We start from the raw sequence: 12,558 nt of genomic DNA, 5'->3' as shown, positions 1-12,558 counted from the left end.
TGCATGCTACACAAATTCCGATGGTCAAGATAATCTGGAGGCCTTCACTACGACGTTTCTCATAGACCCAGTAATACTCGCTGTCGTTAAATCACATGAATCAATCATTAAATAAATTTGAGGATAGTAGGATAGTACTTTCTTTATATTGTACAAGCACAATGATAGGGAGAATCGGACAGGCAGAATATAATGCTTGGTGAATAGGTTCAGAGCGTTAGGAGCAATTTATCTAGATGCACCAGAAAAATAATTCTGATGACTTATCTTGGTTATCAAAGGAAATTATTGTGCTGGGCTTGCATGCAGCGATGTGTTTACGAGATTTACTGCCTGGAAGCATTCAAGGGATAACAACATTTCTGTGAAAATAGACGATAGACCACCTGTTTATTCTGTGTCAGTTGTAGTACTGTATGTGAACACAGTTTAGCAACAACTTCAGCAAGGCAGTCAGGGTTGTTGAAACGTAAGGCTTCCACTCGCTAGATTCTATTTCTCTCACGTCATCCACAGTTCACGGCGAACGGAGCTGGCGGAGTGTCGATGAGGCCAGTGGCCACATGAAAATAGGAATAAAATGGCATGGAAACAGTTGCAATATTCGGGCCTTCACTGCAATATTCCGGTTCTCAGTGCCTATTTTGTAAACGAATTATAAGGAAATTTGGACGTCAGTAAACGCGTGAAAATCTCTTATTAACAAATTTCTTTTGATAAATCGTTTAATATATCAAGAAAACAGACCGAGCCACACGACGATTGGTCGTCGCATTTTGAAATTGAAGAATGCCGCATAATCGTGTATGGTCACCGCTAGATGCACACTCATGTGGCCGGAAGCCTAACAATACAGCAGGGGTTCCTGGATGCTCTTCGAAATTTGCTTTGAAACTCATCGGTGTTCTTTACATTGCCTCACAACACACTTATTGTGCACAGAGAGGCAAAACTTTGCAGTCCTAATTAAACCTTCGGACACCTTTATGACGAATTTGCTGAAGCTACTCTCAACTATTGCTAGCATTTATACGCTCCTTGAGCATTGAGGAGCTTTCTCAGTATACTACCGCAGCATATTCAAATGTGTTCAAATGTATTTATCCAAATATGTTTGCTCCACGTTCGCGCATAACTTGTGAAGGCTGTTTGTACAAAATCCTGTTACAAATAACTTACTCTAACGGCACCTTAGGCTCAGAAATGGACAACGCTGTCAAGTTACGGCAGAACCATCCGCAAACCAGTAATTTTCTCAGAAACATTACTGCTCCACCATCTTTTGCTACGATGTAGGCACCTGAAGCATAGTTATAAAATTACCGTTTGACGGCGCTGAACCTAAATAGCTGGTACAGTTTAATCTGTCCCTTTACTTTACACATGCAGTCACTTTGCATCACCGGGAAGCCGGCTTACACAATTCGTGACATCCTGAACACATATCAACGTCCATGAGTAGCCGTGTAAGTGTTTTACAAGAACACTCCATGTGACAAATGAGCCACCTTGAAGCGATATAGGCAGATCCCCAATATATCTGTCTCTCGCTTGACGTTTGGTCCAGTACGATCACACCTGGAATCCGATGTGGAGCTTCTTCACTGTCAGAAAAAAAAAAACACTGGATATCACCGCTTGGATGCTGCGAGTATTTTATGTACATTTTCCCACGAAGACATTATTTAGTAACGGCTTTGGAACCAACTTACATATATTGAATTTTCGTAATTATTGTAGTTTTCTGGCCTTTATATTATTACTAATTTTGATATAAATAGTCGCACAACTCGCTTTTTATTTTCCTGTAGGGCCTGCTTTAGTCCTTCCGTACAATGACGACACCTCTTACGTTCTTCCAATACATGAATAATAAAATACACGATATGCAATGAATGCAATTATTGCTTTTGTTTTGCAGAAGTACACAGAAAGGTTGTTAAACCTTTCTAAAAAAGCTCCGCAGCTTAGCACACATTAAGTCAAATGCATTCCGTCACATGTATAGGGTTTGGGCGTTGATACCAATATACTGGCTCACCATGCTTATGAACTCTCGCCAACAAAGACAACTTCTAGATGCTCTCAGCGTCTTGTAAAAGAACCCGTGAGCAGTCATTTTCCGTCTTTATGGTCGCCATCCTACATTTGGTACGCGACAGAGAGATTGTGTAGTCTAGAGGTCTCCCTGCTGCATCGACTCCGAACAGTGTCAGCGCGTACTCCGACGGATTGGCTATAATATCGAACTCGACGCGTCACCAGTACCTGTGACCAGGAAGAATCACGTTCATGTTCAACACCTTGTAGTGTCCTGGACTCGCGATAGAGCGGAAATTTTTAACTGAAGACCGTCAGCGTTTAGGCATGCCACACGGTGGTTGAACGGTATTCAAATTGTTTCAGAGAGAGGGTAGGAACCCTGGGAGATATGGACGTAGCCTCTGCTAATAATATTTAGTAGACTCATTTCAGAGCGTTGAATCGGGAATTGAGCTGGCTGACCGACAGGCTACGGGCTTGTATTGTGTTCCTCCTAGCTGTTCAGGTCGTCTTGTTTACCCGTCCTGCACTACGCTTGTTAATGATGACACACTGAATGATAAACATCTAGCATTCCCGTTTTACACTTTACTGAATTTCCGCGCTGGGACAGTCTGATTGTCGGCAAATCTCTCAAGGCTTGACCAACCTGGCGCATACCTGCCAAATCTCCCGGATTACGCGGGAGACTCCCGGTTTTGGACCGTTTCTTCCGGTTGTACGGTTGACAGGAAAATCTCCCGGAAATTGCGGTTGTGTCTCGTTTCTATACGCGTCGAGCGCTTTGTCAGGCCACATTCGCAAAAAGAATTCAACCCAATCCAAACCAATCCAGTTGGTAAACTTTTTAGAGCGCAAACAAGAGACAAGGCACAAAAGTGAGGTCAAACACAGGGCAGGCGCTACTTTCAACTGTTTATCAGTATGCTGTATGCTGTTTATCAGTATGCTGTTTATCAGTATGCTGTTTATCAGTATGTAAAGTTCATCAAGTATGCACCAACTAGGCCCACAGAAAGTTCTTCTAATCCAGTTGGCAAGTTTATCGCGCGAAAAATTGTTACGAAAGTAGTTGAGAAACCCTATCTATGCGCTATTTCGTTAACCGCAGAGCCGCTTCTTACGCTGACGGAGTTGTTGGGTGCCCTAGTGGCCCTAGCCTCATTAAGCTAGCTAGCTAATGCCGCATTCCGGCACTAGCAACACTAGACTCTCCATCGTTCTCCTCAGCGTCAGCCGCTCTGGCATTGCGTCACAGTCAGTCATGGCTTTAAGAGAAACGTGCGCTAGCGCAAAAAGTGTTTTTAAGTATTTTACTGTAGTGCTCAGCCGAAGTGACGTTGGGTATTTTGTTTATGCAGCAGAGCAATGCAGAGTGCGAGGGGCAATTTAACATCGGGTAAAATGCGAGGACGCAGTTCCGCTCATCCATGTGTCCCTTCGTCTAAGACGCTGGGAAACGTCATACTCGCAAACTGTGAAAGAAATTAACTTTCTTACAATCAGGCATTATCTGACGAATTTTTTAACACTCGCCGTGGTTTCTTAGTCGCTTTGGTATTGCGTTGCTAAGCATGAGTTCGCGGGATCAAATTTCGGCCGCGGCGGCCGCATTTAGTTGGGGGCGAAATGCAAAAACACCCGTGTGCCGTCCATCGGGTGCAGGTTAAGAACCCCAGGTGGTCGAAATTAATCCGGAGTTCCCCACTACAGAGTGCCTCATAATCAGGTCGTGGTTGTGGGACATAAGACCCGAGAGGTTAATTGAATTTTATAGAATTTATGAATACAGAATTAGCAACAACGAAATGCTTGCAAAAGTGAGACACTGATGTTCATGTTGTCAGTTGTATAAAGGTAAATAAAATTGTAAGAAAGTTCACCTTGCAGTACTTGACAATATAGACGTCGGGGGCGGGGGGTGTAACCAACTGACCCTACCCCCCCCCCCCCCCCCCCAGTCGGAAGATCTCCCGGATTTAGTTTCTTCGAACTTGGCAGGTATGCTGCAGTCATCATCATCATTGCTTTGAAGCCTACCAGTGAAGCAACGTTCATATTTTACCATTCGACTTAATGCCCACTTCGAATATTCTTAGCTGATGTCCAATAATTGTTGAACTTTGCTCTGAGGCTTATGACTCAATTTCAAAGAGTCAGTAAGCGAGGTAGTGACGCGGTGATGTATTCCACCTATAAAAGGTGAAATATAAGTGTCAACAGTATCATAAGCCTTCTTCCAAGTCTGTAGTTGTCGACACCATGTTGACAGGGGGATGCGTTATCCACTTACCTTGAAAGCCTTTGTTCCGTTTGAAGTGGAGGAGAAGCAAGTTGTTATACAAAAAAAGAGAGAAACCGCGGTAACTGTTTCAAACAGTGGTGGACACCTTAACCACGAGCTTAAAGAACACAGACGATAATTTGCTTCTGAATGCGTAATTTTTCTCACTCTCTCGGGCAAGATGTGCAGCTAGTGTGCCTTCGTTAATAGACATCCTGCTCTCTACATTCTCCTCTGTTTTTTTTTTCTACGTGCACATGCCCTATGCAACTACGATGTGTCAGCGAACTGCTTATCCTTATGACGCAGTATGCAAAATAAATGAGTGCCTTAGTAATGGTGTAAGACAACGAGTATATATATTTTGAGGAAATTGGTGATTGTAATCGATTTGAAAGTTGTATCTGATGATACTTTAGCCACTAAGACATATCGCTTACGATTGAATAAAGCACAGAAAGGTACCCTTATGGGGATAGGGTGACGAAAATTTTCACGAGCTTAAGGATCCTTTGTTTATGACAGCTATTCGAAAAAAAAAGAACATGCGGTGCTCTCCTAAATGTTCAGGCGCACCATGCGTGCTGGCAATAATTTCCCGATTTGGAAGTTTCTGTAGATATCAGGTTGGCCGTAGGAGATGTGCGATTAACGCAGTAGCGCTGTCAAACCACTTGCAGAAAGAAAGCATTCTCTGAAATAGCTGGCAGCACACCTACCTTGGTATTTTTACACGCGTACCACAACTGCGTCGCGAATCGATGAGGTCAAATTTGGATGAAATCACATGCAGTACTTTGCGGTGCTCGTTTATTGAGGCTCTTCGAGCTCGGAGATGAGGCAGGAATAGAAGACTTTCACAAGCACGTAACAACATAAACAGGCCGAACGTCTGTATGCTTATCACGACTTAAAGCTTGTAAGAAGTGTTGTCGAACATTTCTAGCACTGGTTCTGTGTCTCTTTATACTTTAGTAGCTCTGGTTCTTTCTTTGGCTTTTAGCATGATAAAACTGCAAGAAAGATCATTAGAGAGATATGCTACTTAATGTGCGTAAGGTTGAAATGCTAACACTGTATTTGCAGTGTTAGCTTTAGCGTTGATTCCTCGTTTTTTTTTTGCGACTAGTAGTTTGTGCATATGTAAGACAAAATTCACAAAGAATGACGTCATTTCATTCGGAGATTTAAACTATCAAGGGCACCAGAAGTACGAGCACCAGTGAAAATTTTGCGTACATTGCACCACCTAGCCTTGCTTTGGAATATTATACACGAAGAACCAGCCCTGCGAGAATGAGCGCGACATTTGTAATAGGGAACGTTAACTCTCATGCGTACAAAGTACATGTTGAAACCATCGCGGCATCCCGGGAAAACACAACCGTTAGACATGAATAACGAGTGTTTGACACGATAACTTCAAGGCGAGAACAATACTGTTTTTGTTCTATACAAACAAGACATAAAAACATCTTCGTGTTTATCACGTGACAATACACAGCGGTAACAACGTTATACAGCACGGCATTCTTTCCGTTTGCCTCCTCATCGTAATCTCGAAAGACGGAGAGTATGCTTGCAGGTAAACATCTCTCAGGTTTTCATGCCTACATTATCAGTGAAGACAAAGATAATGTCATTCATATCCACATGGCTGAAAGAATACTGGCGCAGTCAAATCTGAACGAGGTGACAAACGACGCACACAGTCTGGGGCATTGGGAAAAACAACCATGCAAGGGAAATTACGAATAGTTCAGCACTCCACCACTAGCATTTTCCGCTCACATTTACACACTGGTCACAAACAGCCTTCACAAGTTATGCGCGGACGTGGAGCAAACATATTGGGATAAATACATTTCAACACCCTGTCTCGTTCAATAAAATTGTATTTATGAGATTCTCTCTCAAAAGTTGTCCGCTCCACAATTGCCTGAAGAGAAATATCGCCTTCATTGCGCGAGGTTACGCTCCCGAACGTCGCAGTATGGCGAGGTACGGCTTGTAGAGGGAAAAATACAAAATTGTCCTCAAATCGGCCTAAAAGAAACACCGAACAGTCAATGGCGACTTTTTGATTTCAATCAGGCCGTTGGACATAACTATGTACACATTTCTCAAAACACTTCGCATGAACCTTTACTTACTTTGCAATTTTCTAACTGCACCCACGTGTTCCACCATTTTGCTGGGGATGATGAATTAGCTTAGTGTAAGTTGCAGTAGCTCTGAAATTTACCTTTGGTTTTTTGAACCCTTCTAGTGAGTAAAGGAACCATTTCGTGATAATTTCATTGCCCCTTTGCGTGACTTTCGTTCCTTCTGAGGGTCTACACTTTAATAGAAGCACTACAATTGATGCAGGGGCGTTCCTGTTACAAATAACTCGTTGTAACGGCATCTTACGCTCAGAATTCGACAACGCTGTCAAGTTACGGCAGAACTATCCGCAAACCAGTAATTTTCTCACAAACATTACTGCTCCATCAGCTTTTGCCACGATGTACGCACGATTCCAAAATTACCGCTTGACTGCGCTGAACCTAAATAGCTGGATACAGTTTAATGTATCCCTTTACATTACATATGCATGTTCTTTGCATCACCAGGAGACCAGTTTACACAATTCGTGTCATCCTGAACACACAACAACGTCCATAAGTAGCCCTGTAAGTGTTTCATAAGAACACTCTAAGTCACAAACGAGCCACCTTGAAGCGATATAGACAGATCCAAAATATATCTGTGTCACGTTTGACGTTTGGTCCAGTACGATCACACCTGTAATCCATCGTGGAGCTTCTTCCGTCAAAAAAACCCTTTCTATCACCGCTTTGATGCTGGGAGTATTTTATGTACATTTTCCCAAATAAACGTACAGCCCCTCAGTTCATCCGCTCACAAAAAGTCCTCAATTGTGGTGTCCCTGCAACGATTCTGCTGCTTAGCGCTCTTCTTCTTGGCTCCTTTGGCACCGGTAGCTTGCAGCTGTAGAGCGCCGCGCTGGTGCAGCGGCGGGCAGGGCGATTGTCACAAAGCGAGCGGATCGCCCGGTACCTGCGTCATGGAAGATGGGATAGCCACCGTCGAGGTGGCGTATGACGTGAACGTGTACGTCGAACCAAGGCGTGTCGTGCCGTTTCTGGACGAACAGCGGTTGTTGGTGGTGGCAGACTTGACGCGGCAGCGCGGTGCGAAGCAGGTGCGATGGCAGCATCGTACCATGCGGCGTCTGAACTTGCTGGACATGAAGCAGTAGACGATGGGGTTCAGACAGCTGTGCACGAACGGCAGTAGGTAGAATAGCACGCGTACAGCATACACTCCGTGGTTGAACACATTGAGGCAGCACTTGACGACGATTTCCATGACCAGCCGGGGACCCCAGCAAAGCAGAAAGAGGATCACCACAAGTATCAGCATCTTGATAACCTGCAGGCAACGAAAAAGAGAAATACATGGAATGAGCTGCATTTAAAACAAAATACAAGGATTTTCGAAGAGGTTGAGCAGCAGACCGCATCGCAAACAACATATTTCATATAACTATTCTGAACACTGACACGAGGACGAATTAATCATGTTCAGAGTTCTATAAAGAAATATCATCATCTGGTAAGAGGAATGGTATGTTGCAATTAACATAGATACTGATTTAAAATACTGATTTATATCATGGTAACAGTATGCGGACAGGTGGTAGCTGCAAATAAGTATGTCGTTAGCTCCAACTTACATCATTATTCAAATGATATCTCACTCTACTTCCTTACCGATATAAAAGCAGGGTGATAATGAAAGTTGACACTACGTCCACTTTCTGAATGTGTACCTGTTGGCGTGCTCTCTTGACGTCTCTTATGTCAGAGTTGGCATGGCCCCGAAGGATGAGCCTGCAGTTCGGCTGCTGCTGTGCTGGACTGGGGAGAGAACCCAGTCTGGGCGTCGTGGGTGCCTGGCATTGGTAACTGCAACAGGTCAATTTATTACTTTATGGTACTGTGCACCAAACCTTGTTAGGATTACCTCCGAGGATTAACCAGACTCATCATTGACACCATCCTAAAATACCAGTCATCCCATCAGTGCACGAGATTCAGTGGCAAGGAGATAAACAGTTAGGACATTATACTAAAAATTTCTCATTGTTGAGTAGAAACGAAGGTATATAACACGTAGGACTACCAGATAATTATTGTTATTAGTAAGAAAAGCACTCATTGATGATCATCATAATAAAATTTGATCATAGAGTACCAAACACTGCTCCGAATGTTTTGCTTATCAAAAGCAAAATGACCACTGTGGTGTTTTTAGAAAATTCTTGATAGCATGCAGGAAAGTAGCCTGAAAGTAAGGACGATCAGAGTGGCATTGAACACATTGACGCTTAGCAGGAAAAAGCTGTTATGCACCACTGAACTAGCCTGCAAGCTGACAGAACAAAGTATAGAATAAGTCTGACTTAGACGACACCGATAAATAAATTGTTGATATGTTAATTCATTAGAAGTTCTACCATGATTATAATTTTTTTCGCGCCTTCATTTTGAACTGCCAGGTGTAAACGCTATGCGAGCTTTTTCTTTTGTATTTTTTCTTCTTGATTTTATTTTTTCATCATGCTTACACACAAAGCAACATAAATAATTCTGGTGCAAACGATGTGTTTCGTTGAGTGCTCGAAAACAGCGTGCTGCTGTATCAATGTGGTAGAAGTTGTGCGTACCTAAACTTTGCCGATTGAGTGAGCTGGTCCATGGTCTTTGTGCTGACCCACAGTTCTAGGATGACCCATGAATAGCAGACGATCATGACCACCGACGGGAGAGCGAACAGTGTGACGAGACGGTACCACGACACTGACTGGCCTTGCCAGTCGTGCTCGTCCTTGCATCTGTAGATGGTCACGTTCACCCGATAGTTCGTGAACGTTGTCTGGATCACGTTCTGCGCAGTGAGGTATAAATAAAATTTGCCGTGGAGTATGTCACTGTCATAACATCGATTAAAACAGTCCTCTGAGAAAACATGCATAGATTTCCCGTTGAAAATGAGTGTAGACAGAAACGATGGCAAAGTAATTACTGTCATTAAGGTGTAATTCGGCCTACATTAGGGCGACGTATTATCGTAGAGGTGCCTGTTGCTAAGGGACCTTGTGTGGCGGCATTTTGCCTACCAATGCATGTTCAAAAGCAGAAGGTACAAGTGGTCCTTTCTTTATGCCGGTCTATGTTTGATGCGACAGCATCAAATGACCCATTGATCCAAAAAGCCACCGTCTGCAGCAGCGAAACGGCTCTTAAATTCCCATTGGCTACTACTCCCCGTCACCAGCGCGCCTCAGTGAAGCAGAGCGGGGGAAATGTTGCTGCGTAAGGGGAGAGGGCATCGCTGCGACGCCGCGTCATCAGCGCACCTCAGCGGAGCAGATACGACTACGCCACACTGCGGGGCGAGATGGGTTGGCGTCGGCGAGGCAGTCACGTGACACGCGCGTTCGGGTGCCGCGGTTTCGCTCGCGGAAGTCGGCTCGCTACCGAGGCTATGGTACGCGGCTGCATTGGACGCCTTTCCCGCTGCTGCTAACTTATGAAAATTGGACTTTCTCATCCCAAATTCCTGCGTTGAAAGGAAACATTTGGACATATCCTTGAAAGTAGTGCGTGGGTTATTATAACAGAAGCTGCACATGGTTATATGCGAGCGCAAATGCTGAAAGGTGTGCGCTGACTTGTACCATAAGCATAAATTGAACGCGGACAGGATATATATTACCATAACACCTTTTACGCGTATTACGTGGTAGTGCGACATGTAATCACTCTTAAACCGGTTTCTAACCATACAATAGTTTAAAAGTACATAGGGTGCGGCGTCCGGCGTCCTTAGGCCTCCGGTAACGCACGTTAGCTTCGAAAAAGAACGGATTGGAGTAGATTCGGAAATTGTTCATGTTTTAGTTTATGCTACTGGTACACTGTGAAACGCTGGTTCAACAGGTGGCTGCGGCGAATGCAACACAATAGTAACAAGAATAAAACTACAGGAATGCTACAGCTCGTATGCAGTTGAACGCCTAGAGTTAGCACTGCATCTTACCTTTACGAAGAGCATTGGAAGGGCAACGACGAGGGATACGAGCCAGACGCCCCACATAAGCCTCTTGCAGTTGCTCATGGTGCACACCGTGCGTGAGTGGATTGGGAACACGATCACGACGAACCTGCCATTGGGGAAAACGTACGCCACAATTACAAAAGGATGCAGTTAATTCACTGATTGGTCATTTTTTGATTTGTCATTTGACTGATTTATGGACAAAGCTCAACAATAAAAAATTACATACGAGCCACAAAAGACGCCGTGTTGTAGGGCTCCGGCAAAATGTTGATCTCCTGGGCGTTGTTTGACGTGCATTCAACGCTCGTTAGATTATCTGGTTCCACACGCAACGAAGACGCAATTTGAAATGTATTGGTAAACTAGCCCCTTAGTACGTCTGCAGTGATTTATTAGTTTTTTATTGGTAACAATTTCGGGGAAAGCTTTCTGTAAAGAATAAACCTACTAGTATGGGCGTAACTGAACACAAAGCGACAACCATCGATGGCGGTGTCGTTTTGATTTGGCAGTTTTAGCTGCAATGACTCACCATTAAGTATTCCAATCATTTGCGTGGATGAAATATATGAGCATAGTTTTACAATTAAATTATAGCTTTCATAGCAGTCGAATGACGAGATAATGCTCTTTCATGGTGGTGCTTTAATTGGCGTTGTGAAGGAATCCGCAGAACGCAAATATTGCTGACAGGATTTACAAGTTTACTTACGTGTACATTATGGCATCTTACGGTGTCACAGTTGTCTGGAACAATAACCACTGGGCTAGAAGGTGCCATTGGAAGTAACTGTGACAAGCTTGCTGCTTAGCAACGCGACAGAGCATCGCTATAAATTTTCACCTGAAGGTCCACAACATATTCCATCCCTTTTGCTGCTTTGAGCACGCCATGGGTGACAACGGTATCTTTATCCGGATTTAACAGAAAGGGCCATGCGCCCTTAACGAGTCTCGCTATCTCGCATATATACTTTACTGCTACAGCTGTGCAGCGAAGCCCGGAATGACATTTACTTAAATACTCATGAACCTTCAGTAATTGTTCTAGGAGGATGACCAGTTAAGTTGAATAACCACAGTGTGCAACGCGGTAGTTACCGTACATGATGTGCCCGATTGAGTGAGTGTGCTGTCGGTGCGCCGGCAGACCCAGCAGCAGCAACAAGAAATTCTACGCTCCAAAGCACCAGGCTTGCATGCTGAGGCTGCCATTTCCTTTACCTTTGTGGTAACAACAGAGGTGTAGAATTTGGTTTCAACAAGTAGTACCGCAAGCCTCCAAACATTCACGGTATTGAACAGCGCAAAAGACGAAACGATGGTTAGTAAAGTAGCTTCTTGGGTAGGTTGGCAAAACATTCTTTCTTTTTGAAATATTCTTTGTGCGCAAAATTCGGCTTATGTATTTAGGAACGCAGTGTACACTAAAGACATCGCAGTCATCTACACGTAGTTCAGCTTTTCGCACTGTTAACTTTCTACGCACTGTCCAGCCGATTTTGGCGCACTGAAGCACTCGCGGAATCACGTAACGTTGGTCCTGCATTGCTCTTTGGCGCTATACTTTGTCAGAACAGTGGCTTCTACGACACACTCTTTGCCGCGAATGGTGCCTTCCGGGTGCAAATGCTTCTTCGCCCGCTTGATCGTTCGCAAAGGGAAGCTCCCCATCTCTTGCCGCGATATAGCCCGTTTCTACTTCTCGCGTTATTTAGCGTCCCTGGGCAGAGCAAGGGAGGACATCATTTTGTTATTCCTTCTCTAGTTGGAGACAGTGTGGTATAAAGCAGCTATTCGGAATTTTTGTTGAGCTCCAGGTAAGCATTTGAGCGTCTCCGCTCTAGGCGAAAATGCAGAAAGTACATAAAGTCGCGTTGAGAGCACCACGCCAACACACCACCCAGCTGCGGCGCCACTTGCCGAGTGCCCCATTACGAACGCCGCCTCGTGGTCGCAGTTGGCGGCGTACGACGCTGTCCCATAGCATGAAGAAGTTTATTTACCCGTAAATTAGGCAATACAGTACGATCTTACGGCATGTATAAAACGGCGATATATCGGAGTCAGTGCTGTGCGTACACTTCTCAAGCAGCACA

General features: G+C 44.3%; 1 protein-coding gene across 5 annotated transcripts in view; it reads right to left on the bottom strand.

The window, feature by feature from the left end:
* Positions 1 to 1,472: 1,472 nt before the first annotated feature.
* LOC119433978 (cholecystokinin receptor type A) overlaps positions 1,473 to 12,558 on the bottom strand; it is a 136,182-nt gene continuing 125,096 nt past the window's right edge. For 4 of the 5 annotated variants that reach the window (XM_049658223.1, XM_037701269.2, XM_049658225.1 and 1 more), the window contains 4 exons: positions 10,439 to 10,562; positions 9,063 to 9,283; positions 8,166 to 8,301; positions 5,121 to 7,765 (listed from right to left, as the gene is read on the bottom strand). In XM_049658223.1, the coding sequence (XP_049514180.1) occupies positions 7,364 to 7,765; positions 8,166 to 8,301; positions 9,063 to 9,283; positions 10,439 to 10,562 (883 nt within the window). In that variant the 3' untranslated portion in view covers positions 5,121 to 7,363. Of the gene's footprint in view, positions 1,509 to 5,120; positions 7,766 to 8,165; positions 8,302 to 9,062; positions 9,284 to 10,438; positions 10,563 to 12,558 lie in introns of those variants that run through there. The other variant, XR_007464186.1, reaches the window with a different exon arrangement.

Source organism: Dermacentor silvarum, chromosome 11 (genome assembly GCF_013339745.2).
Source record: "Dermacentor silvarum isolate Dsil-2018 chromosome 11, BIME_Dsil_1.4, whole genome shotgun sequence".
NCBI classification, from domain to species: domain Eukaryota; kingdom Metazoa; phylum Arthropoda; class Arachnida; order Ixodida; family Ixodidae; genus Dermacentor; species Dermacentor silvarum.
This window is presented reverse-complemented; position numbering and strand designations above follow the sequence as displayed.